Source organism: Equus przewalskii, chromosome 4, assembly GCF_037783145.1.
Source record: "Equus przewalskii isolate Varuska chromosome 4, EquPr2, whole genome shotgun sequence".
In the NCBI taxonomy this organism is placed as follows: Eukaryota; Metazoa; Chordata; class Mammalia; order Perissodactyla; family Equidae; genus Equus; species Equus przewalskii.
In genome coordinates this window covers 4,321,044-4,347,492 of record NC_091834.1, presented here as the reverse complement: position 1 = coordinate 4,347,492, position 26,449 = coordinate 4,321,044, and the positions used below count along the sequence as shown (strand labels likewise).

Here is a 26,449-nt window from a genome sequence, read left to right as displayed (position 1 = left end):
TACTGGCATCTTCTTCTTACTCCTCTAAAAAGGTTCCAGCCGTTTAATTTATTTAGTATGACCTAAGTTTTGTAATTGTATTCAAGATTGTTTATTACTGGATTGTTTGTGTGTGTTGCTAATCAATCATCTTTTCCTCTTTCTCTCTCGGTCCAGCTCCAACAGAGGCCACTCTGCACCCACATCTAGGTAAGTCTTTAAGACCCAGTGTCATTAACCTTAGCATTAGCTCTCCTGTTTCACTCCTCTGACTCCGTGGGCAGATGGTATAGAGGTGAGCAAACTCTCCATCCTCTGATTCGCCAGACGTGGTCGTTCACTGGAATCAGACTCAGGTCCAGATTATGCTTGAACACAGGACCTCACCAAGGAGGCCGTCACGCTGCCCAGCTGGGCTGATGGAAGGACTTTTGAACCCCTTAGTATGTTCGTCCTCGGGATCCTGTCCAGTGTGATCTTTTGTTCTAATGCTGCCTTTTCCCCAGAGCTCCTACTCATCATAAATAGTACAGCACACAGGCGGTGGGACAGGAGCTGAGAGCGTAGAGGAACTGAGGTCATTTCAGATTTCAGATGTCTGCTCAGATTAGTACTGGGTTGTCAAAAAAGAAGTAGTTTGATCATTTCTTCAAAAATTGAAATGAGGCTGTTTAAATAACTCCATGCTTTGTTTAGTGGTGCCATTTAAAGGTACCACCTCTCATTTTCCTCACCGTCTTTTCTAGTGCCCTGCCCTTAGGGGTCCACGGTTTTCGGGGCAGGTTTGTGTAGTGGTTAAGAGTACAGATTCTGGAGCCAAACTACCTCATTTTATCTCACCTTCACCACTTGCTAGCCACGTGACATTTAGCAAGTTACTTAACCTTTCTGTGACTCATTTCCTCACGGGTAAAATGGAAGGAATAATAGTGCCTCCCTCTTGGGTTGTTATGAGGATTAAATGAATTCGTCTTTGTAAAGTAGATAGTCAATGCTATAATAGTCTTTGGAAAGAAAGAAATACATGAACAAATAACCACTGAGGCTTACCCATGCCTTCGGAAGAAATTCTCTGAAGAGCAAGTGATCTTTAAGAGTTAAATTTCCCATTTGTGTCAGTGAAGACATATTTTAGAAGCAATTTCCTAGACGACGCTGTTTAATGAGAATGAGGAGGAGCCCTCCTGGCCCTCTCCCACCTTGTCAGATGTCTCTCCTGTGGGACTTGCAGACAGGTCATTGATTTGTCTCTCGGGCTTTTCCTTTCAACCTATAAACCCAATTAATTTATTTTTCTCTTTGGAAAATCTGCCTTGGGAAGCTCTACTTTTATGTAATGCTACAGCTCCGGGCTCCTCTTCTTTGGCAGGCGAACGTGAGTCCTTAGAAGCATGCCTCCTGGCAGCCGAGGCGGCCGGGTGACCTGCGGTGGCCCAGCAAGTCTGGGCCAGGTTGGGTGTTGGAGAGAGCTGTACCCCATAGGCATTTTAGGCACTGCATCTAATCACTCAGAGGAATCATTAAATCACTCCCACGCACAGAATGCATCAGAGTGTTCTCTCCGGTCTAATCCACATTCTCCCCGCTGTCGTGCCCGAGGCCTCGGGTCTGAGCGGCCGTGCCTCTCAGTGCATGCTGGTCCACCTGCTTCCCAGACTTCGTTATGTGCTTGCCTGCTGGCCTGCCTGATCTGAAGAGGGCGGGTGGCTGTAGGTGGCGATGTCACCAAAGAGAATTTGGAAGTGTGCTTCCTGACATTTGGAGGTGGTCTTAATTACCCGGGGAGTTCAGTGAATTATATTCGAGGGAGCCAAAAAAAAAAAAAAAAGGTAAAATATCACTTTTGAAAAAAAATAAAGTTTTCGGTTATTTTTTGTTAATCAGACCATATGATTTTAGTTTTTCCAGAGAGTATGTGTAAACCGGTTCAGACAAAATTGTACAGCCCAGAGAATTCGTATTAGCGGAAACAAACTCCCCAAGCAAACCATGAGATTCAGATGAGAGAGTTTTTAAGCATTAAATTAATAAAAATTCGTAAAGAGAAATTTATAAATTAATAAAAATTTGTAAAAAAAAAGTTGTAAACATACAACTTGAGTAGAAGTAATTTTCTTTTCTTACACAACCTTAAAAACGAGCCCACTTACGTTGTATGTGGCCATGAGATTGTTTTTATTGTCCACCCTCTCTATTCAGTGGAAATATCACATACTCTACAGTTTATGAAAACAGTATTTGCTCTTGGCATGCCCCAAGTTCCTCTAGAGCTTAAAAACGGGTATTTAATACAATCTCAAGCGTACTGATAATATATTTAAAACTATGGATATTTCCCTGGCATTCCTCCTAACTTCCAGCATGACTTTATTTAAGAGTTTTGCTTGTTTGTGTAGATAACTTCTTCAAGGCATCTCTGAGGGAAAAACATGTCAATTTGACACACGTTGAATAAAGAAATGATGAATATAGAAAATGAGAGGAAGCAAGCCAGGGCAAGAGGGATGGTAGGGAAGAGAAGAGGAAGTGGGTTAGTAAATACCAGCAACGTTAGTTGACAATAACTAGCCGGAATGTTCCATCCTCTTCTCTGCTTGCTTCAAAGTGAATTGGACACAGTCTGTTCTGGGCGTGTGGAGCTGTGAGAGGCAAGTCTTGTGTGACCCCTCCTTGTAGTCAGTGCTGACCTTGGCCTTCTGCTTCTCCTGCCTGGTGACAATTTGGTGGAGTTCCTCTTTGGGACTCTGGTTTCCAGATGGAGGTGTCTGAGCAGCAGAGTCTTTCCCCTTGTGCTTGGTAGTTGAGGGGCAAAGCAAAGATAATCAACTCCTCATTTGAAATTCAGTTTTAATTTAAAATACTGTTTTTCTTCATAAATGCAGTGCGTTAACCCTTTTGTGCAGCTTAATCTGTTGTTTCGTTTTTCTTTAATTGCTTGCTTTAATTCTTTCCTAAATACTTTTCTTTCAGCTGAAATACATAGCGACAGTATTATCCTACGAGATGACTTTGACTCCTACCACCAGCTGGAATTGAATCCAAATATATGGTAAGTTACAGCAATATGCCTCACTTTGGTTCGTTTAATGAAAAAAACAATGGTGCTGACTCTCCCTTGGATCTCCCTTCAATCGCTCTTTAGCGGTAAGGTATCAGTGAGAATTGTTAACTGAGGAATCCCGCTTAATGTAGACTGCGTAGTGTCTATTTCCTGACTTCTTCAAGAACTGGATCCGGAGTCCCTCAAAGCTGCGAGTGTGGTTAGATGTTTTTTCAGTTGTACAAGTTCTCTACATAGAAAACGTTATGCTTTAGTGTGTCTAATAATTGCGTTCATGCCAAGCAAAAGAAGGGAAATGGTTTATCTGAAATGAGAGATGATATGAGTCATACTTCCAAATAACTTCTAAATTATTGAATCACCTCCTTGTTAACACTCCAGTCTCTCCTTTGAAGGCTGTTTAGGTACAACTCCATGGGATTTTTGAGGGCAAAGAAATAATGAACCAAAACTCGTTCATTAAAAACTCACTGAATACATAAATGGATGAATAAATTTATTGTGTTTTCGCTGACTTTGGAGAAATAGGTCTGTCGATGCAGAGCTACAATCAGTCTGCATAATTTGACAGAAAATCTGAATCTGCTTTTTCTGTGATACCATGTTTTTGTATACACAATTAAAAGTTCAAGATAAATTAGAAGTTCGACTGTAAACTTCCAAGTTGCAAGCAAAGTCCAAGCAATACTCAAGACTAGAAAGAGAATAACCATTTCATCCTTAAATGTCAGCATATGTTTTCATTTTTGTTTTTGTTTATTTTCACCGTTCAACAAATGCTAAGCGATAATTATTTTATTTATATAGTAAATTAAAAAGAGATATGGCTCCTTCTCTCAAATAACGTATAGTTTAGTACAGGAGACAGTAAAAACGTATTTTTAAAAAGCTTATAATCCAAGGTAGAAATCCTGAAGTGTAATAGAGTGTTGCAAATAACATATTGTAGTTCCAGAAAAGGAGAGACTACTTTGTTGGGAGTTTCTTGGAGAAAGTGGCCCTTGACCTGAGAGTTGAAGATGACATACAGTGATAGAGAGTGTTGGTGCTTAAATACTTGACGGAGGAATTTTTATGTCTTTTCCAGGAAGAAATATAGATCTAGGTGGTATAAATATATAGAAAAAAAAAATCAGACTAGACAGAGTCATAAGGTCTCATAATTTATATGCCATTTAAAGCAATAATTTATCAACAAAATTTCACTTCCCCGTGAACATATCCTAAATATAAATTTCTTAAAATAAATTGAAAATCTTTATTAAGAAAAGGCCAAAAGGATTTCTAAGCACCACTTTTACCCAGGAAAAATTCTCTACTTCTCTGACATTTGGCTTTTATATTCCATTAATGTAGATGTTATCAGATGATTTGTTTCTTTCAAGGCAAGTTCATTTCTGTCAAGCTAATTCATTTTCTTCAGTGAGTTTACTTGACAAATACAAAATGTGACTTTTATGTGGTTCAAATTCTGTTGTTTTTAAAATCAATAAAATGTGATTGATTTTGCTTCACCCATTTTCATGACTGATCTGATGTTTCTTGACTGAAGTTATAGATTTTGTGTCCCTATTACTTAAGCTATGGTTTTTCCTGCTTTTTTAAAAAACCTTTTATTAACTTTTAAAAGCCACGTATTTCTGTCTTCTATCAAATATGCTTCAGAGTAGTTTTATCTTATCCCTTGTTGTCCACAATCTCCTTCATCTAGCCTCTTTAAGATGAGGAAGCAAACAAACAAACAAACTAGGAAGTTGAGAGATGACTTTGTTGAATAAAAGTGGCCTTGGGCTCCAGGTCAGGCCAGGCTGGTTTGACTCTAGAGCTGCCCCTTGCCCGCTGGGTACCTTGAGAAAGCGAAAAGCTAGCTTCAGCTCTCTGAGCTCTGTTTCCCCATCAGTAAAAGGGAGGCAAATACTGTCCTCACAGCATTGTTTTAAAGATCAATGAGTCGGAAAAAGTCTGGCCCCATGCCTGGTGAAGTTAGTTCCCTCTCTCTCCCTTATTCCCTCTCTCTCTCCTTCCCTACCTTTCTCTCTCTCCCTCCCTCTCTTCCTCTCTCTCGCCTTCTCCCTTTCCCTTGGTCCCTCTCTTTCTCTCTCCCTCCCTCCCTCCCCTCCTTTCTTCCTCCTGTGGCGTATTTCCACATTGGTCTCCTTGTCTCCGCTAAGCCCAGATATGATCAAAAATCATTATTACGAAAATAATCTTCAGCCAGTTTATTTAAATGAGTCTCCAAGCCTTTCCACATTGCATTTGGATGAAAAACAGACATCAAATTAAATATATTTGTATTATTATATTAAGGAGAATATATTATAGTGGAATCATGGAGAAGGAAAATAAAAAGAGGGTATAGGATCCTTTAAATCCCTTAAAAATAGACATAAACTCCCTAAAGTCAGAAACAGCACCCACTAGAATCAGATATTCCAGTGAGGCATTTCCAGTAAAGTAACAAAGTCCTGTTTTGTTTTGGAAACTCACAGGCAGTTCTCACTCTTCTAAAGTCTCTGCTTTCTTGGTACACAGGTTGGCACGTGAGTTTTGTCCCTTGTGAAATTGTCTCTGATTCTTTTCACCCCGCAGAATTAGCAACCACTGGGCACCTTTGTGGCAGTGTGGGAAGGAGAGTCCTTGCTGCCAACTCCATCACTCTGTACGCCATCACACACCACCACGTGGGAGCACGGTGCCCGGTGTGCCTCAGCCAAAGTCCCATGACTAAATACATCACCGAATAATTTGCCACAGGAGAAAAATGCGCTACTTTTATGAGCATGTTTCTCCCATCGGGTTCAAAAAGCATCATATGCATTATTTAATTTGTAATTTTTGAGGACAAGCAAAACGAGAAATTAGGAGACTAAAGTCATGTCTGTGCCATGTTGGAGATCAGGTTAGCAGTGAAAGCGCTCTCAACTTACTTGTTTCCTTTAACGTCATCTAATGAAGCCAACTTTTTTTTCCACTCCATTTCATATAATTCTGTATCCACGTTTGTTACCTCATGTACAAAAGACTGTGTATAAAAACAAAGACCATAAAATGATATTACTATTATTATGAGTGAAAGTAACAGCCAAGTCACTATTTCAAGTGTTTGACGGCACTGGGAAGGGAACCAAGAAACTTTTTTACATCAACTCAATATTTATTGCACTATCTGCTTAGTTTAAATATTAGATTTTATTTAAAAATTGATAAATGTACTTGGCAAAAAGTCTGGTAATATTTAAAAACTAATAAAAATAAGACTTCCCCCCCCACGCTAGACCTATATTCCCTTTTCCCAGAGGCAACAACCATTAACAGTTTCTTGCCAGGAACTTCCAGAAGTTGCTTATGCTTACACAAGTGTAGCTGCTTTGAATTCTGTCCGCAGACTTGGGTATCAGAGAAATAAAACTTTATTTTTTCACAACCCAACTTAATATCTTTTCGTTGTTCCCCCTTCTACTAGTGGTGGAAACTAAATTTTGGTCAACTTTGGCTTGCCCTCTCCCATTTTTCTGATGTTGTAATCAGATTTGCCCTGAGGTAACATCTGTCCCAGTTTTCCTGTATTTTGTATATGGGTTGCCACCACAGCTTGGCTGATAAGTGGTGTAGTTCCACACCCAAGGATCCAAACCTGTGAACCCAGACTGCAGAAGCAGAGCATGCCAAACTTAACCACTGGGCCACAGGGCCTGCCCCCCCGCCCCAGGAGACATTTCTGATTCATGACATGGAGTTACAAAGAGTTCAGAGAGAGAGTTAAAGGAACTAAAAAGTGTATGAATTCTTAAAAATAATTTAAGTTTTCTTAAGAAGTGTCTCTCCCCTCCAAGCATTTACCGAGTCAAGGAGAACTCTTTGTTTTGCTTAACAGATTATCCCTTTAATGCTTGTTTTCTGAAATTCACAGAGGGCGTGCAAAGCTATAATATCACCAGGCTCTGATGTTCTAGAGGGAAACATGGGACTGTTAGAAAACACAATGACAAATGGCAACCAGGTGACAACAGATGTTTGCCCTCCAGCACAATAATAATAGCAGAAGCGTCCCATTCAGCAGAGATCAGGGACGAACAGGAGTCCCTCCTCAGAAGAAGCATCTTAGATGAGTAAGATGTGTTGCCACCAGGGATATGAGACATCAAGAAGAAAGATGCACATGAAGTTGTCTCAGATCCTATGGTACATGAAGACCTCTGTCAGTTGGTTTATCAAACAGAAAGCCCCGTGGTTTACAGCTAAGGAACTAAAGCCATGGCTAGCACTGCGTAGGATTGCTTGAATCAATGAAAGGCTAGAATGCTTCCATTTTGGGGATGTAAAAGACCATAGTACAGGACCAGGGAAGCAGAGATCACAGACTCTGCTGCATCTGGTACTCTCTTGAAAATACTCATTTATTGAAGCAATCATTCTGAAATGGAACAAAAAGATTGGTGATTTGGCTTATTAAAGTTCATTTGAGAAAAATAATTGTCTGAACAAAGAATATGAAAAGACTGGGGTTTGAGGATGGGGGTGAGTTATTCTAGCTGGAGCTTTGTTCAGTGATTAATAGCTTAGCCCCTAAGAGCAAAGAAGTTAAGGAGGCAGTAAAAATACTTCATATTCATTAGTATCTTGGAGTATCTTGGCATCCCCCTTATATAAATAACAAAAACAGAGGGGACTCATTTAGCCAGACGTGAGAACCACAATGTTAGTAGAATGTCCAGGTAATCGGAATAAGGTAAGACTGATGAACAAGGTCACTGGGAAAGAAGCTGGATGAAAGGACATCCACATTGCTCAGTGTCCAGCAGGCCTGTGGGCAGTCAGCCTGGAAGGTAGCGCTGGGTGAAGGGGAGCACTAGCCATGGGCAGCAAGAAGTCTGCACCACTGCTGAAGGATTCCCAAGGGATTCTTTTTTTGTTGTAATGCTGATCATCCAGACAGGATTACCCGGTGGAACATGGAGCATAAACCTTTCATTTTTTCAAGAGCAGGTGACTGAGGGAGATTATGAGCAGATGAGAAAAGTCAGGCAAAATAAATGTTTTCTCTGATGGCATGCCTTTGCCAGAACTCTAATGTGTCAGTGTATTTTTTTTTTTTTGGTGAGGAAGATTGGCCCTGAGCTAACATCCATTGCCAATCTTCCTCTTTTTGCTTGAGGAAGATTCACCCTGAGCTAACATCTGTGCCAGTCTTCCTCTATTTTGTGTGTGGGTCACCACCACAGCATAGCGGACAAGAGGTGTAGATCTGTGCCCAGGATCTGAACCGGCAAACCGGGGCCACCAAAGCACAGCATCCTGAACTTAAGCGCTAGGCCACCGTGCGGCCGGCCCTTCTGATGTATCAGTGTATTTTTGAGTTGTGGGATTATAATTTGACTTTTAGGGTTTGGTGGTCCAACATTCTGATCTTGTCTGTATCTTTCTCTAGTTTTTCTCTCACTTCCTCCCTCTTGACTTCTTCACCTCTTTCCACTATCTCTCACTTGCTCTTCTCTTTTGTTAATAACTTTTTTCTCTTATTACAAAACTCTCCTCTAAGTTTCCTCTTTTGCTTCCCCCTCCTCTTTCTTCCTCTTTTCTCACCATGATGTAATTGCTCTGGGGAAAAGCTTCCTCTACAATAGAAAGGTTAAGCGGGAGGCATCCTACTAATAAAATAAGGTGTGATTCTGGAGGCTTATTATTTCCTTCTTTAATCTCTGTTTAGATGACAGAAATAGGAGCTCACTCAATGGAATTAAATGTCAAGTACGTTTGAAACAAGTGAGAAAATGCTTCTTTAAGCAGCATGTCGTGGAATTCGCCATGGTAGGAGGTCAGAATATTGTGTGCAGTAGTAGGATCTTAGAAGGGTTATTTTTAACCCAAATAATATTTGTCATTGTACCTGTTAACAAAGGAGAGATCAAATTTTTGAACTCCCTAGTGAAATAAGAAGAGTTCTCTTACCTTCCTTAGTGAGAAGTAATGAGAAAGAATGAGCTATAAATGGGGTTTTGTCATTTTCATGTTTAGAGGGTGTGTTAGCTCCTTAGAAAAAAGGCATGACATCATTGAAGGTGATGTTATTCTCAGTCTTAGACAGTGGACTTTCCTTGCTGTTTTTCTAAAAATATTCCACAATTACAAAAAGGATAGGATTTTTTGTGGGTTTTTCTAAAAGCTTGATCTTACACAAGTAAATAGTCATGCCTTCTTTATTATAAAATATGGTCGAAAGTTGATGGGGTTTTTTTTTTGAGGAAGATTAGCCCTGAGCTAACATCTGCTGTGAATCCTCCTCTTTTTGCTGAGGAAGACTGGCCCTGAGCTAACATCCATGCCCATCGTCCTCTAGTTTATATGTGGGAGGCCTACCAAGCGGTGCCATGTCCGCACCCAGGATCCGAACCGGCAAACCCTGGGCTGCCGAAGCGGAACGTGCGCGCTTAACTGCTGCACCTCTGGGCCGGCCCCATTGTTGAGGTTTGAATGGAAAGTACAAGGAGCTCCAGTGTCTCCAGAAGTCACCTGATTGCCCAGCTACCAGATGGCCCGCAGGTCCCATTTACTTTGGTGGGACTCGCCAGTTCGTGATCCGACCTCGCCTTGCAGGCCCACACATCAGATTCTGCCAGCACAGGCACTGGGAGCCATACCTGGGGGAAGGGACGTGTTGTCTTTGGGTCAGGAAAATTTATGAGATTTTTCTTTTCTTTTTCCATTTTTAAAGCACTTTTTATAATCGGAACAAATATTAAAATTATTTTAATATCTATCTTCATTCAGAAATGCTAGTGAATAGACAATTCTGGCTTATAGATGCCAGATTGCTTCTTCGGGGGCCGAGTCCCAGACACGGCCTCCTTCAGAGGCAGTAAATTATGGATAGATAATACAATGTCCTTGGTCTTGGGGACAAAAGGCATGTATCTCAAATGAAAATTTGATGATAACGGATTGTCAGTGAGTTTCCAGGTGATTAACTTGTTTCGGCAGAATGCCATCTAAAGGCTGGGTGATTTCACTCTGCTCTGAGAAGAATGAGCCATGTAATTAGACTGCTCTTGAGAAAATAATATTTCAATTATTTATTTATTGTTATCAGGATGATGTCAGCACAACTGTTCATAAATCTCTGGTTGTGCGAAGGAGCCCAGCCATCTCATTAATCCTCCTCCCTCTTGCATCCTGTATGTCCTGTGTGAGTCACCGTGGTGCCTGGGGACCGGGCCCCGGGGAGGTTACTCTTCAGCTTCCTCTGTGCCTACTGGACGGTTGCTTTGGCATGTTTTCCAGTCTAATAATTTTAAAATCAAGATTAAAAACATAATTATACCTTCAGAAGTGTACTCTTTACAGCACACACGCACATATAATTCTTTATCCCAGACAAAAATAGCCACCTAAATAGTGAAAAGCAAAGAGAGAGAATGGACACCAAAATAACAAGTTTCAAACTGCCAAGAAGCTTGTTATAGTGAAAAACAAAACCTTGGTTCAAAGCATTTCTTTTTCTTTTATGTTTAAGGTTTGACTCTAGTTGTGTTGGTCAACAAGTACCTGCCTTTCGATTTACTGGTTCTTGTATATTTTTGTTAGCGAAGAAAAAACAAGAGCGCGATAGCATATATATAAAATAGTGATGAATTATCTAATGTTGTACATAAGGAAAGGAATATTGAATTTGATTATATACTTCAGTCCAGAAAATTCATTCTTAACATTTTCTCTGAAGTCTCTGGCATCTTTCTTCTTTTTGTACATTGTCATTAACAAAACCAAATTGTTTTATCCTATAAGCGAAAAAAGGAAGTTTTAAGAAAAGTCATTGCAGCTTTTAAAAATAAACTGTCAGTCACTGAAGGAGATATGAGTGTGTGCTATCTTCATATGTTTGGAGCCCTAGGCATACCAGTAAGAATAGCCCATTGTTTTTACCCTCCTTAAACACAGGGAATGAATAAATAATTCAACCAAAAAAAAAAAAAAATAAACTGTCAGTAAAAGTGATGACAGACATTTTTAGAAATGTGCATTGTTTTTGTAGAATTGGAGTTCTTTTCTCTAACTGGCTGCATTAGAGTGGCGTGGGAAGAATATGGGGCAAGGATTCAGGGGACCTGAGCTCTAATCCTGTTTCATCGTTTGTGAAATGGGGGTTGATGAGACCCAGCGATGTTTCAGGTGCCCTCTAACTTGAACATGCTGTGATCTCTGAACTCTGGTAATGGATAAGCTTCATGTGGAACGCAAGCGTGTGACAAATAGGTTCAGAGGGGGGTTAATAAATTCGGCCTTTGCATGGTCTTTGGGGATAGCAAATTTCCCGTAAAATGTCTTTTAATCGTACTGTTCATGGCAGAATATGTTTTGAGGTGGGCTGTTTTTGTATAAGGTGATATAGTATTTGTCAGATTCTTATGTTCTGTTTTTCATACTGGGAAAAAGAAAAAGAGGGGGGAAAGTTTCTTAGATTAGAGAAATATTCAGTATTACTTTTCCTATTAGCCAGAGAAGCAATTCATTTCTCATTCTTAGCCTGGTGTGTCACGTTTCTTTTTAAATTGAAAAACAAAAGTCTGTCTAACTGGGATTATTTAAAACTTCCTTCTTCCAACCAATCTCTGAAGAATATCTTACCTAACTTTACAAAGCCCATCATTTTCCTGAGAAAATTCAATTGTGAGGCCACAGTTTCAATGTTAGGAATGAACAGCACTTTTTTTTTTTACTCTGAGACTGAAGGAAATTGGACTGCTCATTATTCAGCAAATTGAACTCCAGTTTTTAGGAATCTGTAGAACTTTTCCGTAAGGAAAGAGGAGGATTTCAGGCTACTAGTATTCTTCACAGAGGGCACCCATTGGGGTTAAGGACCTAACTCTACTCAACAAATTAAACTGTTAGACACAGAGGCATGAGGGAAAGAGAGGAGCGTTGGTCTTTAAGAGCACTCAGGTACTATTCTGAATTTGGGGGTAAGCCAGAAATTACTTTTCTTGGAATTTGGATGTTTAATTACATCTGTAGGTTTTTAAAGCTCATCTTGTCTTTCTGACCCGGATCACTATTTTCTTCTGGGAAGCCATGAGCACTAGTTGCCCTGTGTACTGCCTTTTTTCTATCAGGGTCATTGTGTTCATTGTGAAATTATGACTTATCTTTTTCTTTATGACAGTAGCATTTGTATGTGTAGTTGCACAATGCTTAGCTTTAATTATAGGAAAATATTAGGAAGGTCATATTGTAAGTTCACTATTGGGAAAGTCACGATGAGCAGCAGAGATTGTTAGGAACATGAATAGAAAATAACCCACTGCCAATAATCGTGGATAAGTGAGCGGAGATAGGCTCCTGTTGATTGAAGGGTCATGATGATGATCAGAGCTTTCCAGAAACCAGACTAAGGACAATATGATTGTTCCCCAGGGACCCACTCTTGGACCTCTTCTCTCCTCACTTTGTGTATCTTCCCTTCCCCCCTGACCCCCAAAAATATACACTTCTGTGATTTCAACCATATCCTGAACTGTCACGTCGGTGCCAATCTCCTTTCTCTAAAGTTCAGATACATATAGTCATCGTTAGCTGACCATCTCCAGTTGTCACCATAACCGGAGAGCGGTTAGTTTCTAAGCCCTGTCATTCTCTAGAGTTGTGCCACCCAGTACGGTCGCCACTGGTCACATACGTCTGTTGAGTGCTTGAAATGTGGCTAGTCTGAGTTGAAATATTCTGTGAGTGTAAAATGCACCCACAATTTGAAGACTTAGTATGAGAAAAGAATGTAAACTGTCATTAATAATTTTATGTTAATTGCATGTTAAAATATAATTTGAACATATTGGGTTAAATAAAACATTAAAATTAATTTCACCTGTTCTTTTTATTTTTTAATGTAGCCATTAGAAAGTTGAAAACTATGTATGTGGCTCACATTACATTTCTGGTGAATAGCAATACTCTAGAGTTGCCCACCTTTCTCCATCTCCACCTTATTTCAAGGCACGATTATGTCTTATTTGTGTTACTTCAATGGTCCTGTCTTTTCTACCCCCAACCTATCATTTGCTCGAGTAATTTTCCTTAAAGTTGGGTTTGTATCGTGACTTTGGAAACAGAAAAATGGGAGTTTGAACCTCAGTTCTATAACTTAGAAGCTGTGTAACTTTGGACAATCATTTAATATCTCTAAATCTCAGTTTTAGCATCCTCCAAATGAGGATAAAAACAGAGGGAGAGGGTTTTGTATGAGTTAATTGAGGCATTGCCTGTAGAGCTCCTGGTCTGGTACTACCACTTGGTAAATGGCACGTGAGGCCTTCCATGAACTAGTTCCTGTTTTCCGGCCCCACCCTTCTCCATGTACCAGCATGGTTCCAGCCGTACTAACCCACTGAAGTAGCAGTTCTACTTATGTGTTGTAATCCCTGCATTCTTTGTGCCCTATCCCACCCTCACCTTTCTTCCTTGCTTGAGTAACTCTTATTTCTCATTCGGGACCGGTTCTGGGACCATCTTCTTTGGAATCTTTCCCTTGCTTCCTCGGTCCAAATTTGGTACCATCACAACCAGTGCATACTCCTGTTATACGGAGTGAGGAGCTATGGGAAATGTGGTGGGTGTTAGGATTTGCAAGACCTGGGTCCAAATTGCAACTCTGTCAGCTTCGTAGCTGTGTGACTTGAGCAAATGCTTAACTTCTCTGAAGCACAATTTTCTTATTAGTAAAAGGAGGCCACTGATAACTATCTTCTAGAGAGGTTGAAAGGTTTAATGGACTTTAGAGAGTCTGGCACATAACAGAATGCAATAAGTAGCTATCATTGCACTGGCATCCTGTATTGTAATTATGTGTTTGTTTCTTTGCCTGTCCTTCTGGAGTGTAAACTCCTGGAAGAAAGTGATACTGTTTTATTGGTCTTTGTGCCACTAAAGCTCACAAAGTGCACGTGGGTCCTCAACACAAGTCTGTTAATTACAAGAATGAATGAATGAATGGTGAATGAATAAATAACACCATTGGCAACTAAGAGTGGATTGGATTTGATCACCTGGAGGGGTGGGCTTTCAGGATAAATTATAATAAATTATGTTGACAAACTCAGTCAGACTGTGAGAAACTCAAGCAAAGGGCATTTAAAAGACCTTGGCAGGAAGCCGATGGATTTGTTCCATCAATCCTTGGTGAAGCCATTGTACCTCCAAGTAGCGGCAACCCAGTGAGTAACAGCTGATAATTCCAAATCTTTACGTTTCAACAGGGTACCAGTGCCTTTGTAAATTTTATTTTACGTTCCTGGAGCTATAAAGCACAATGAAGAAGAGGAAAGTCAGAGGGCTTCTTGAGCCAAGTGGGGAGAAGAACTGTGTCTGTTTGTTTTTTTCTTGTGTTTATTGGCTTTTTAACTCATGTTATTCCACAAAATAGAAGCACTTCTCTAAACACATTAAACATCTCTTGTCTAGTCACTGGTTCCAGAATGCCAGGCTGTTGGCCATCTATGTCAGAGACACCTTTAAACAATATCCAGGTATCTAGGCTGCACCTGAATCCCGTTTAATCAAAACCATGGGGGAAGAGGCCCTGTAATACACATATTTTATAGAGATATTATTTCTCGACATACGGTTGATTTGGGGACTGCTGATCAGTGTTGATAGATAGAATGACTGCCGCGGGAATTCAGGCATCAGGCCTCAGACTTCGCATCAACAACAACGCTTTCAGTTTATCGTCACAGGAGGAAAATGGCAGATAGCCATGGTGAGGGTTGAACGTTCTTTTCATTTTTCTCTGTCAAAGTTGCTGTTTCTCTGAAGCCCTTTCACAATGACTTGAAGACCAGATAATCCTCATCTATCGCTAAGTAAGAACCCCACTATAATTTTTGTGCTACTTTTCTGTACTTTTATCACAGTCACAGTCCTTGGAAAAAATTAATGTCTGATTAAAAGAATAGAAAAACAGTCGTAAGACATTCATGTATTAAGGTTTTCTGTGGGGAAAAAAATAACTAATATACCAGTTCTGGATGCAAATGGTGGAAATCCATAATAATAATGATAACAATAATAATCCTAAAAGCCGCTAACACTTACATTGTACTAGCTATGTGCCAGGCACTATTCTAAGGGCTTCTGACCGCAGCTTTAGTAAGAGTTGTATTTATGAAGTTGTCTTACATTCATTCATTCATTCATTCGTTCAAGTATTTATGGACTACAACATGCTGGGCATCAAATGGTGAATATGAAATGTGTGTTGTCACTCTTACGACACTCTTCTAATGTCAAGGACAGTTAATTAGAATCTTGCTTCACAGTAATCAAGAGAAGATTTAAATCTCCTACTAAGATTTGCGATGCTTTGAAATACTAGCATTTTAAATTCCATATCAGAAATTGTTCTGTTTATTCTAGAAAAATTAAAGGTTCTTGACATTGTTGATCTCCTTGTCTGGGAACACAGCTCAAAAGGTTATGATAACAGCAATCATTTATTCCATGCAGCACACAGACAGGAAATACTTACATCTCTTTGCCAAGCTTTTACTTACTCATTGTGCTTCTGCCTCTTGGCTTTAGGGGCTGCCTGATATCTTTGCACATTTTTGTCTTCTTCCTACTTGAATGGGAGTTCCTACTCCCTCTTTCTCTGAAATTAGCAAACAGCTGAAAGGGCATAATACAATGATCTCCAAAACAAAGGGCATAGTGCCCTTTCCACAGCATTTGGCACTTGGAATGTAAAAGTCTTTGAAAATGTCCTTTCTGCGTGAAATACAGCTCTCATGTGGTTTGAGGTTCAGACAGAGGAAACGTAGATCTTTCTTTCCCCGTGTTAGGTATGTAAGGATTGTAGGTTGAAATGTCACACTGCAGAGCACCTGTAAATGTTCCTGCAAACATGCACAGTCAGATCCAGAATATTCGTACCTTCAATTTCTACTAAAGACATGAATATATTTATTTTTCAAATTCTGACCTAAGGTTTTATTACCACTTCGTTTTATAATAATAAAGAAAGCAGCTAATTAAATTATTTGTCAGTTAAGGTATTAGCTCAGTATCCAAAACTTGCTTGAATTAGAATTTGTATATATTTCATATTAATATATGCGTTAAATATAATCTGATTCCATTATTTTTGGCATGGTATATTTTGTGGACATGCACATTTATTTGAGGACCGTTATTTTAAACATTTACGCTTATAACTCAAAAGAAAAAGATTTAAAATTTGTAAAACATCTTTTGATTTCAGAGGTATAAGTTTTGAGTTCATTATATAGGTGTATATTACTTTGCTTTTCTTTAATATTTGCAAACATCCTTTTATTGGACATAGTATATATTATATGCAATTATTGATAATAATACCATCCGCCATTGTTACGTGCCTCCTGTGAGATTGGTTCTGTGCTCTGGTTTATGTACACTCTCTCATTTCATCCTCATGATAACTATGTGACGTTTAGGTTGGTATTATTTTCCATGTTTTGCAGGTAAGAAACCGGAGACTTTGGCAGGTTAAATAACTTGCCCACCACTGCAAGTAACTGAAAGAACTGGAATTTACGTTCTAGTATTTCTGGTTTCATGTTTCCTTAACATCTCACAGTACACAAAGACAGTTACCTACCTCAAAATGTTAGTTTGAACTGAATAACAATAAGTGTTACATCTTTTCTTACCTGAGCAATAAACCAGTTTGTGCTCCTTAGTTCACAGACTGAGGATGCATTCTCTGTTCCCACAGGGTGGAATGTAACAACTGTGAGACTGGCGAACAGTGTGGTGCAATTATGCATGGCAATGCTGTCACCTTCTGTGAGCCATATGGTCCAAGAGAATTGGTAAGTATATGCTCTTTATGTACATTATTCCAAGTACATTGTTTTTACTAAGCTTTTTGCCAACAAAAGGTTCTTATGCTGTCATAGTTCAGATAAAAATTTACAGTATTATTTATATTATGAGTCCTATTACAGATATCTCAAAATTGGGAGCAGTGATTTTATGGTTTATTTTCAAATGTAAAAATAAAGAATTCACTAATAAAATTGGCAGCATCAAGGGATCTCATTAAACATGGTGCATTATTATGATTAGATGGCTTTTTAAAAATATGGGTACATGTGTGACATATGACATACATGCCACACATTTATTATATATATATTGTTTATATAACATATCTAAATAATTATATATGTAATTATATGTATAACATATCTAAATAATTTATGACTTTATAAGTTCTTGTATAAAGCTTTACTTTTAAACTTTTTACTTTCTCCTCGCAAGCCAAAAATGTTAGATAAGTAATTTTATCTATTATTTTTAAACTTTTTTCCTAACCACAGAGGAACTTTAATGATTTTTTTTTTGAGTGAAAGAGCACACTGAATAAACCAGTTTTTAAAAAATTTTGGTTTATGCCAAAATGTTCAGGAGCAGGTTATTTTCCTCTAGTTTAGACTGATTAGACTTTGCTTGCCAAAGATACGTTTTTGGATCATCTGTAAAATGAATTGTGAGCTCTCTAACTTGAAAGCAGTGAACCCGAGAGCCATCAGCATGTGGCCGACGAGCCTTTTGTTGTTACTCTGTTCTTGTTTCTGGCGTGAAGACTACCCTCAGTTCCCATTCTTGAAAAAGGATCTAACAGCAATTGTTGTCTCACACCCCTGGCTCAAGTTCTTTGCTCCCGATGTTCTCCTCGCAGCATCTCTCATGCTTTGCTTTTCTGCTTTTTGACTTGAGCTTCAAAGCTGCTTCTCCTTTTTTCTCCCACATCTTCCTTATCATGGGGCTTTTAGTAACAGGTTGTATTTTTCACCCCTATGTCACACATTCTGTTTCAAATTCATTAACTTTCAAAGAGGCCAAAAGACTGACTTCCACAGTAAAAAGGAGGAGAAAAACTAGCTAGGCAATTAAAAGAAGATTTAGTTATCAAAATGTGAAAGTTAATTAATTTTTACAACATGGGTCTTATTTTATGCTGCTTGAATACCCCTTTCATGGCAATGGATACATTTAATTTATTAAAGATACAAGCTTCAGAACATTGATAAATTGAAGAGTTTTTAGTTGAAATTAGAACACAAACAGAATTAATTGGATGCAAATTAAAATAATAGGTGCTCATAATTCAAGACTCACGAGGTGTTGTAATACTCCTGCAGACAAATGTGACTCTGTTAGTGAAGTTCTTCTGGAAAAAATGAATTTGCTAGTACATTTTAAATAATGTACCATGACTGAATTAATTATCTATAAACCTTAAACAAAATTAAATTTTTGCCATAGTTAATTGAGCTTAGCATAAATGCCTGTTTTAGAATGTTCTCTCGTTCAGTAATATTTCTGGAAATGCTTGGCAAATTCTTTTTTATTTCTACTGATTAATAGGAAGTAAAAATATCTGAGAAGATAATGCCAAATTTCATATTTCTATGGCATAAAAGCCAAAGTATTTAGTTTATTTGATCCCACGTATATTTAATCCTGATTGTTTCACTATATCCCAGCTTGTTTAGCATTTAGAATGTATACACCTAATAGGCTGGTTTTGAAGTATATTATATAATAATGTGAGATTAGCCTTTCAACTATAAAGGAAAATATTCAAAATAATTATCTTCATCCAAGAAAGAAAAAAACGTATGCAGATTTATATTCCCATCACAAGTATGTTCCTAAGAAGAATTGTGTTGTAGACGCAAAGGGACTAGAATGAAGAAGATACATGACAGTGATGGAGATGACATTCACATTTTACACACTAGCAACTTCTAATTTTCAAAAAGTTTTATACTCTATTGGTGTCCCAGGGGCAAAAATGTATATTGTACCCAAGTTGTATTTACAGGAGGCATTAATCGAATGAAAACTGAGGAAGTCAGTTGTCAATTAACATGCTATTATGTTCACTAAAATTCAGATATATGCATGGTGCTTCAAAACTGAATCAAGTCGAAACGGTTGTGCATAGGAACCAATGAAAATTATCAGCCCCCAAACATCACTTTTTAAAAAAATACGCCTTCTTGTTTTTCATAAATCCATTTCTTAACTGAAGTTGTGAAACAAAGAACCATAGACAAAGAACCTTAATAGGCTAATGCTTTATCTTTTACAATGCCGAAAAGAGCATCTCTATGTTGTGAGTTTAGTCAAATGGCCATTTCATTTCAATAAAAGCCAGAGTCAGTGAGGCGCATGTGCTCTGCATGGATGTACCACGTGTCGTGTTTTCACTACTCCGGGGCTGTGCAACCCGCACACATTTTTTTGAACCCAGTGAAGTCTTCATATTTCAGGAGGTACACCTAACTTTATTCATTTTCCTAGTCTAAAATAGAAGTAAAGAGGAATTCATCTACCCACTCCTTTAAGAGAAAATGTACTCTGTCAGAGCTTAAAATGAAATTAATTATGTTAGCCACCATTTTTTAAAGAAATTATTTACTGAATTATTCTTACATATTTGGAAATGCATCTTAGTTAGAAGGGCGAGTTTGGGCAAAAACAGCATTAAACCCAATAAAAATTTACAGGGAAGAGGTGCAGAATGAACAGCATCAGCCTACAGTGAATTCTTCAGATTCATTTAGTGATCATACTGATTTCCCATAGTTTGGAGTCTATTGGATAATTTAGGAGCACTGAGATTTGGTAGGAAAAAAGTTCTCTGTCAGTTATTCATAGTCGTTATATTATTTATCAAAAACCTTTAAGAGACCCTTTGGTTTTCAGAATGTCAGATATAAAGGCTCGATAACGTTGCAGATTAAACTTACACATTTGAACTCAAGAATAATAAATAATTTATAATCCCCAAATGTAAATATAAGTGAGTAGATTTTATAGGCAATGCTTCTTGTTATTTTTTTCTCTTCGTCTTCCCTATTTTCTTGTAGCTGACAATTTTACTAATAAACTAAATGGGTGAAGGTAACAAAAGGAGAGTCAGCCATTCCACCAGTCCTTAACTTCTCTGGTGAAAAAAATAAATGTAGAATGAATGACTATTCAAAGTCTAAGGTCACCCTCAGTTAGCACATGTAAGTTGAAATTTGGCAATATTTCAAGCCACTTACTGTTTACTAGCAGTAGTAACACTTGATCGTGGTGACACAAGCATCATTTGTTATCCCACCAGGCTAAGTATCTAAGATTGTCCAATGTGTTTAATTCTCCTGCTACCAGTAGCAACAACCATGTGCTTTTAACTTATGTAATATCATGGTTTTAAATAACTTATATTCAGGAGTTGTTTAGTAATTCATCTGAGAATCTATTGTTACGTAAAATCAGAAAAGAAGAGCATTCATTCAATTTACTGAAAAATTTTTAAATTTAAGGAGAATTTCCTCTGACACCCTGACACCAGTGATTTTTGCTGCATTAAAATCAGTTGGGAGCTGATACCTATATTGATGTTTGGAGAACTTACAAAATGTCTCTCTTGCCCTCCTCCCTGTCACCTTTCCTCCTTCTTCATGAATTGTGAAGCTGTGTATTTCAAGCACACGTCCAGCCATCTTTCCAAATCGAGGAGTAGAAACGGGAAGCCCATGTGCAATCTTTTGATATTCACATCTCTGCTGAATTCTGGCAGAGCAAGAGGCTCGCTCACTGTTTGTCCACTGGTTTCCATGGCAATCATGAACTGGGCATCTCTTGACCCTTCTGCAGTTGTGGATCCATCACAAGGGGGCTAACAAATGCAGGGACAAGTGTAAGGATGTTATTATGATATGTGAGAAGTGGAGGTAAGACAGCCTACTGCTTCTGCCACCATGAAACACAGGTATACACTTTGTTCTATAGGGTGTGGTCATAGCAGGCACCCCATACTTTAGCTTACGGGGGTGGGAACCCAACAAGAGAGTGATTGCAAATGAGAGTCTTAATTCTCATCTTGTTTGTGCTGATATGAGTCAAAGTCACTGCTCCAAAGAACAAATAAATAAAAATTCAAAAAATTTAAATTTATTTAAAGTTAAATAAGGTACCGTTCCTCGTTCAGAAGCGGGAAAATCCTTTAAGCATGCTTCTTCACAAAACTAAGGGAAAGGAATAGAAATGTGTTGGAAGGGTATTTCCGATCCATAACTTTTTTTGAAGGAACAGTTTTATTGAGAAATAATCCACATAGTCTATAATTCATTCATTTAAAGTGTACAAGGTTTTTAGTTTATACACAAAATTATGAAACCGTCACCATAATCAATTCTAGAACATTTTCATTGTCCCCCAAAGAAATGCTGTCCCCTTTTGCTGGCATAATTCTATTTACTTTTCAAAATAATCTTATTCTTCCATTTGCTCTTAATTTACCTCCCGATTTTTGTTCGGTAGCCTTTTTATAGTCTTCCCTTTGGGCCCCAGAACTGTTGATGTAGGCTGGAGGGGAGGTGGTGGGCGCTGTATCAAGTGCCCTCACAAGGTTACCTGGTAGATTGCACTAAAAACAATTTTCAACAGGACTGGGAGTATACCATGAATGCCTAAATCAGGATCTCACAGCTTCGTTCCCCACAGGGAAACATGAAACATGTGTGTTCAGACACACTGATGAAAATAAGCTGACCACCTGATACATACAGCCTGTTAATGGCCCCTTTCTTTCCTCTTCTTTTCGCACTCCCCTCCTCCCGACATCATCCGCCTCTTTCTCCTCCTCTCTTTCTCTCTCATCTTATTTTGGTGTATTCCTTTTTCTAGATTACCACAAGCCTTAATACAACAACAGCCTCTGTCCTCCAATTTTCCATTGGTAAGTGTTTTTAGCAATTATAGCAATTTAACTTGGAAATGTTTGTTTTAATCATAGCGTACAATCAGGATTATAGTGCCAAATGGTTTTGGATTTAGAGAAGAGTGAGTCTTAACTTGGTAGTGAGTAATTTAAAACATTTAAAAGTGAAAGAAAAAAATATTTAAATGCTACATTCTGGTCTCACGTCTCTCCAGCAGGGAGTGGCATTTAAAAATGATGCAGATAATCTGCAACATCTTGAAGTGATTTATATGGATTTTGAATGCATTGGATTTTTCTGTTATAGCAGAATTACCTTACTAGCTATTTTTTGCTCAGATTAAGATTGAAATCTGTTCTATTTCCTGCACTCTTACTGACTAGTAGGGAAAGAGATGATTATGATCATTGGTGGCTGAGAGAAATCAATTAGGGCTTCATGTTTGACGTAAATAATCTGTGTTTAATTCAGTCATGGATAATGAAAAAATTAATATATCTGGCAATATTTCTTCTAAGTGCTTTTGTAGTAGAGCTAAAAATTCCTACCCAAAGCATTCAATAAAATAAGGTACCTTGTGAGCAAGCATTTATGGTTTTGCTGCCTGTTATATTACTTTCTATTCTAATTTTCAAAGGTATATATTAATACATAACATGTACGAGTTTCCAAAGGGAATGTTCCAGGTGAGGAAAGATATTGCTTTCTAGGTGGGGGTTAGCTCTATTGATCGTGGTCCCGTAACTTGGAAACCTCCTCCTGGCCCCTCCCGGTGACGTGAGGATGTCTGGGACAGCCTCCTCGGTATCCACCACCTTCACCCTCATATCTTTGGAGATCCACTTTCAGTGAAAGGACTGTATCCCTCACTTGCCTGGTAGTCCTAATTGCAAATCAGTGTTCTCATAGCCGGGAGCCCACTGTGGTTGATTGTGCCCAAGAGCAATTTTCTTCAAGTCCCACGGTTGTCACTTATTCATCAGTGTGCCTCTTTTCAGCTTCTGTAGGTATTATGTGAAGTTGCCTGATTACAGTTTGAGTTATTTTCTTCTCACACTGATAGCATTACCTACAACAATTTGCAGACTATTTAGAAGTCCGTATGTGGTCATAAGAAGGGCGTTAGCAAAGACAAAACAATGTTTTTTTATGAGAGGGTTTTCTTTGTTCTATTAGCAAATGTATCCTAAGTTTTCTATAGTGAGCACGAAATATAGTAAGCATCACTTTATGCTTTCTATAAAGTGAACTTTTATAATCAGAAAAAAATAGTGTTTATTTTTTAAAAGTTGTGGTTCTAGAAAAACAAATTTTTAAAATTCTAGCATGAGAGGCAAGTAACTTAGAGGTTCTTAACCAGAATAAATGTGTTTAAATTCTTTATGCTATTAATATAAAAAATAAGCTGAGTAATGTTTTCCTGTTTATCTGTATTCTGAGTGCGTATTCTTACTTTTTGCTAGAGCAATGAATATTGATTTCAGATATTATCTCTCAGCAATTAAAGAATACAAGAGAATACGCTTTAAAATATATGCCTCATAACCCTACTAGTATTTGAGTTTTATTCAAGGTAGGAGAGATCCAGCAGCAATTAAATTATCCTTCCTTAAAGGAAAACAAAGTCTGTTTTTGTAAATGTAAAGAGTGTGCTGTAGAGAGGCATAGATTCTTTATGTCCTCACCTTTCAATAGCGCCCTCCCACGAACTGTAGAGCTGACGAGACAGGGCCGAGAAAGGCAGTTAATCAGGGAAAGCCGAGTTTCGTACCTGAGACCCAAAACTCAGAGCAAGCACCATGCCCAGGTCTTGGGACTAGTCCCAAATCCATGACTTAGCAAGAGCCCTTGGTTTTCCCACGAGCCAGAGGGATGCAGCCCACCAGGCCAGAGAGTGGCTTGTATTATTTAAGGCCTGAGTTGAATGCTAGGTTAGAAGACTGGAAGAGTGACAGAATCAGAGGTTGGAGAGAGTGAGAGATCTCAAGTTTATAACTGAAAAATACACTTAGAAATCTTTTAAGCGGCAGTTTTAGGGTCGAAAGTGAAATTCTAACATGTCATCGTTTGGGAGTGAAATAGAAAATATTTAGTAAAAGAAATTATACTTTACTGCTTAGAGACTTCATTGGGAAATTAGTTTACTGCATTTTGAGAATAAAAATTGGGGGAACTAAGAAGGATTAGGGTGGCCAAGAATGTAGTGGCAGACCATTAGCTGTAAGGTGTATGGCGTTCTGTGGTAAATACAGTATAGTGGGCAGAACCTTCCAGAAATAATTTTGTGTATCTTGTTATGAGTACTTGGAGTAGCATCATTGTGTTTATATAGATGGTGTGAAGGCTAGACACAAATTCCAGAGATGTTGTAATTGTGTGTGTTCATCCTGAGCTTTACAAGCCCCACGATAACCAAATACAAAAATAGCAACAACAGTCAGGTAGCCATTGCTTTTATACTCAGTTCAACAATTGTATTGAATATGTTATAAAAAACACTGTAAGTCGACAGTTCAACATTTACATTTTTTTGTGTTTTGTGGAATTCTCCCAATCTATACTAATACAGTCATGCACTGCATAACGATGTTTCAGTCAACGACAGACCACATCTGCAATGGTGGTCCCATATGATTAGTACCACAGAGCCTAGGTGTGTAGTAGGCTATACCATCTAGGTTTGTGTAAGTGCACTCTATGATCTTCGCACAATGATAAAATCGCCTGACCATGCATTTCTCAGAATGTATTCTCAATGTTAGGTGACGTATGTCTGTAATGTGGTTAAATATGGTCAGATTTAGTGTCACTCCTCAGAAAGTCCTTTAAAATGTTAAATGTTTGTTGTATAGTGTGAAGATTTAGATGTAATATAGGAATTTTCTAGCGGATTCTATCATTATTTATGGCTTCAGTGGTGAATTATGTTCATAATTATTCACGTACAACAACACAATAGAATAAATGATTGCCTTGATATTTTTATATTGCTCTTGTAAACATTTTGAATTATATGACAAGCATTATCCAAAAGAATCCCAAGTACCTCAGAATATGTATAAAGAAATTTCTTGAATTATTAAGGAATATCTCAAACTGTCTCAATGCAGCAATGCTTTCCCAACTCTTCTAATGTATATATACTATGTATGTGTGTGTGTGTGTGTGTGTGTGTGTACACACATACATTTATGCATAAATATACAAGCTATCTTAACCAAATGAGTTTTAAAGTTAAAGCATTCTGAAAATGCAGTTCTGCAAGCTGAAATTTATCAACAGCTAAATCATCTTGAAAAGTGTCCTAGAATATTCGTAGAAGAACTTTTCATTTTTCCATTCCAATGAAAGATCTCATATCCATTTCTGTGCTGAGGCATCGATCCACTACAGTCCTCACTTGATTGATTAGATTCAACTTGTAGAATTTATGGTTGTAGCCTTAGGAGCATTTACCCATTTCCTTTAGATTTCCTCCGGGATAGGAAAGAAAATTTGAGATGATACCCTTGCAAACCGTTATCTTCCAGATGCCTCCAAATTCTGTTTTCCCAGGCAGGATCCTGCTCCCAAGGGAAGGGCTTGTAGTGCTTTGTATCCATCATTCACTGAACAAGATTTCACTGAATATTTACTGTGTGCCCAGCCCTGTTCTGAGCTAACTTTAACTCTGGAACAAAAAAGTGAGAAAACAGCATATTTTTACAGTGCTTAGTGGTGTGGGAGAGGCGTATGGAGCCTGAAACCTCCATAGCACCGCCAGATTGTTATAAACAGAGATGGACGTATGTACAGGTCCCCATAGTGGCAAGGCCTAACTAGGTCTTGCAGAGGAGAGCCATTTAGGAAGGCTTCTTAAAGAGGAGAATCCTTGAGAGCAAAGAATGTGAGTCAGAGAAGGACAAAAGTTTTCCAGGTGAGAAGCCAGAGTGACATAAGCAAGCTATAGGGTGGAAACGTCAGTGTCCTCCTAGAGCAGAAGGACGGGCCAGGGGTAGCTGTGAGCAATGTCAGATGAAATTGCGTCCATCTGAAGAGTTGATCAAAATGGGCTGGGGTTTTTTAACTCATTTAATTGACAATAGAGGTGAGCAAAATGGCCTCTTTCTCTCTTGAGCAATAAAAATTATAATGAAATTAATTCCTAGGAAAGATTATTTGAACAGTTGTGTTAAGTGTGAACTTGTCCCTTCCTTGATATAAATCTGCATTGACTACTCAGCAAGAACTTGCCAATATCCTTCTACAATATAGCCCAGCTCTTTCTTCAGATTAACAGAATTCATCAGTCAAATGGGGATTAAAGGTAGAGCATTTAAAAACAGATGCCATGAAGAGCAAACAGTTTGGCTTCGGAGGTAAATCTATCTTGTCCATCATGATGTTCTCAGCCCTTAGCCCCGGGACTCAAAATAAGTATATGCTCATAAATATTTCTCACCTAAGTGACAAGTAACTATTACAGACACATCTGTAATAGTATGTAATCAAGTGCTAAATTAGTGTGATGCAGACATTTCATGCCAAGAGAGGATTTGGGGGAGGTGAGCTGAGGACCTCAATCAATGGAAAAGATGACCGAGAAGAAAACAGAAAAGCGCCAATAAACTATGTTTTTAGTGAAGCTAGTGGACAAAAATATATATCCATG

The 26,449-nt window shown here is 38.3% G+C and overlaps 1 protein-coding gene across 2 annotated transcripts in view; it reads left to right on the top strand.

Annotated features, from left to right (window-relative positions):
* RELN (reelin) overlaps positions 1 to 26,449 on the top strand; it is a 459,315-nt gene that overhangs the window by 214,663 nt on the left and 218,203 nt on the right. For both annotated transcript variants that reach the window (XM_070617061.1, XM_070617060.1), the window contains exons 5-8: positions 157 to 189; positions 2,950 to 3,028; positions 16,785 to 16,881; positions 21,764 to 21,815. In XM_070617061.1, coding sequence (XP_070473162.1) covers positions 157 to 189; positions 2,950 to 3,028; positions 16,785 to 16,881; positions 21,764 to 21,815 — 261 coding nt within the window. The remainder of the gene's footprint in view (positions 1 to 156; positions 190 to 2,949; positions 3,029 to 16,784; positions 16,882 to 21,763; positions 21,816 to 26,449) is intronic.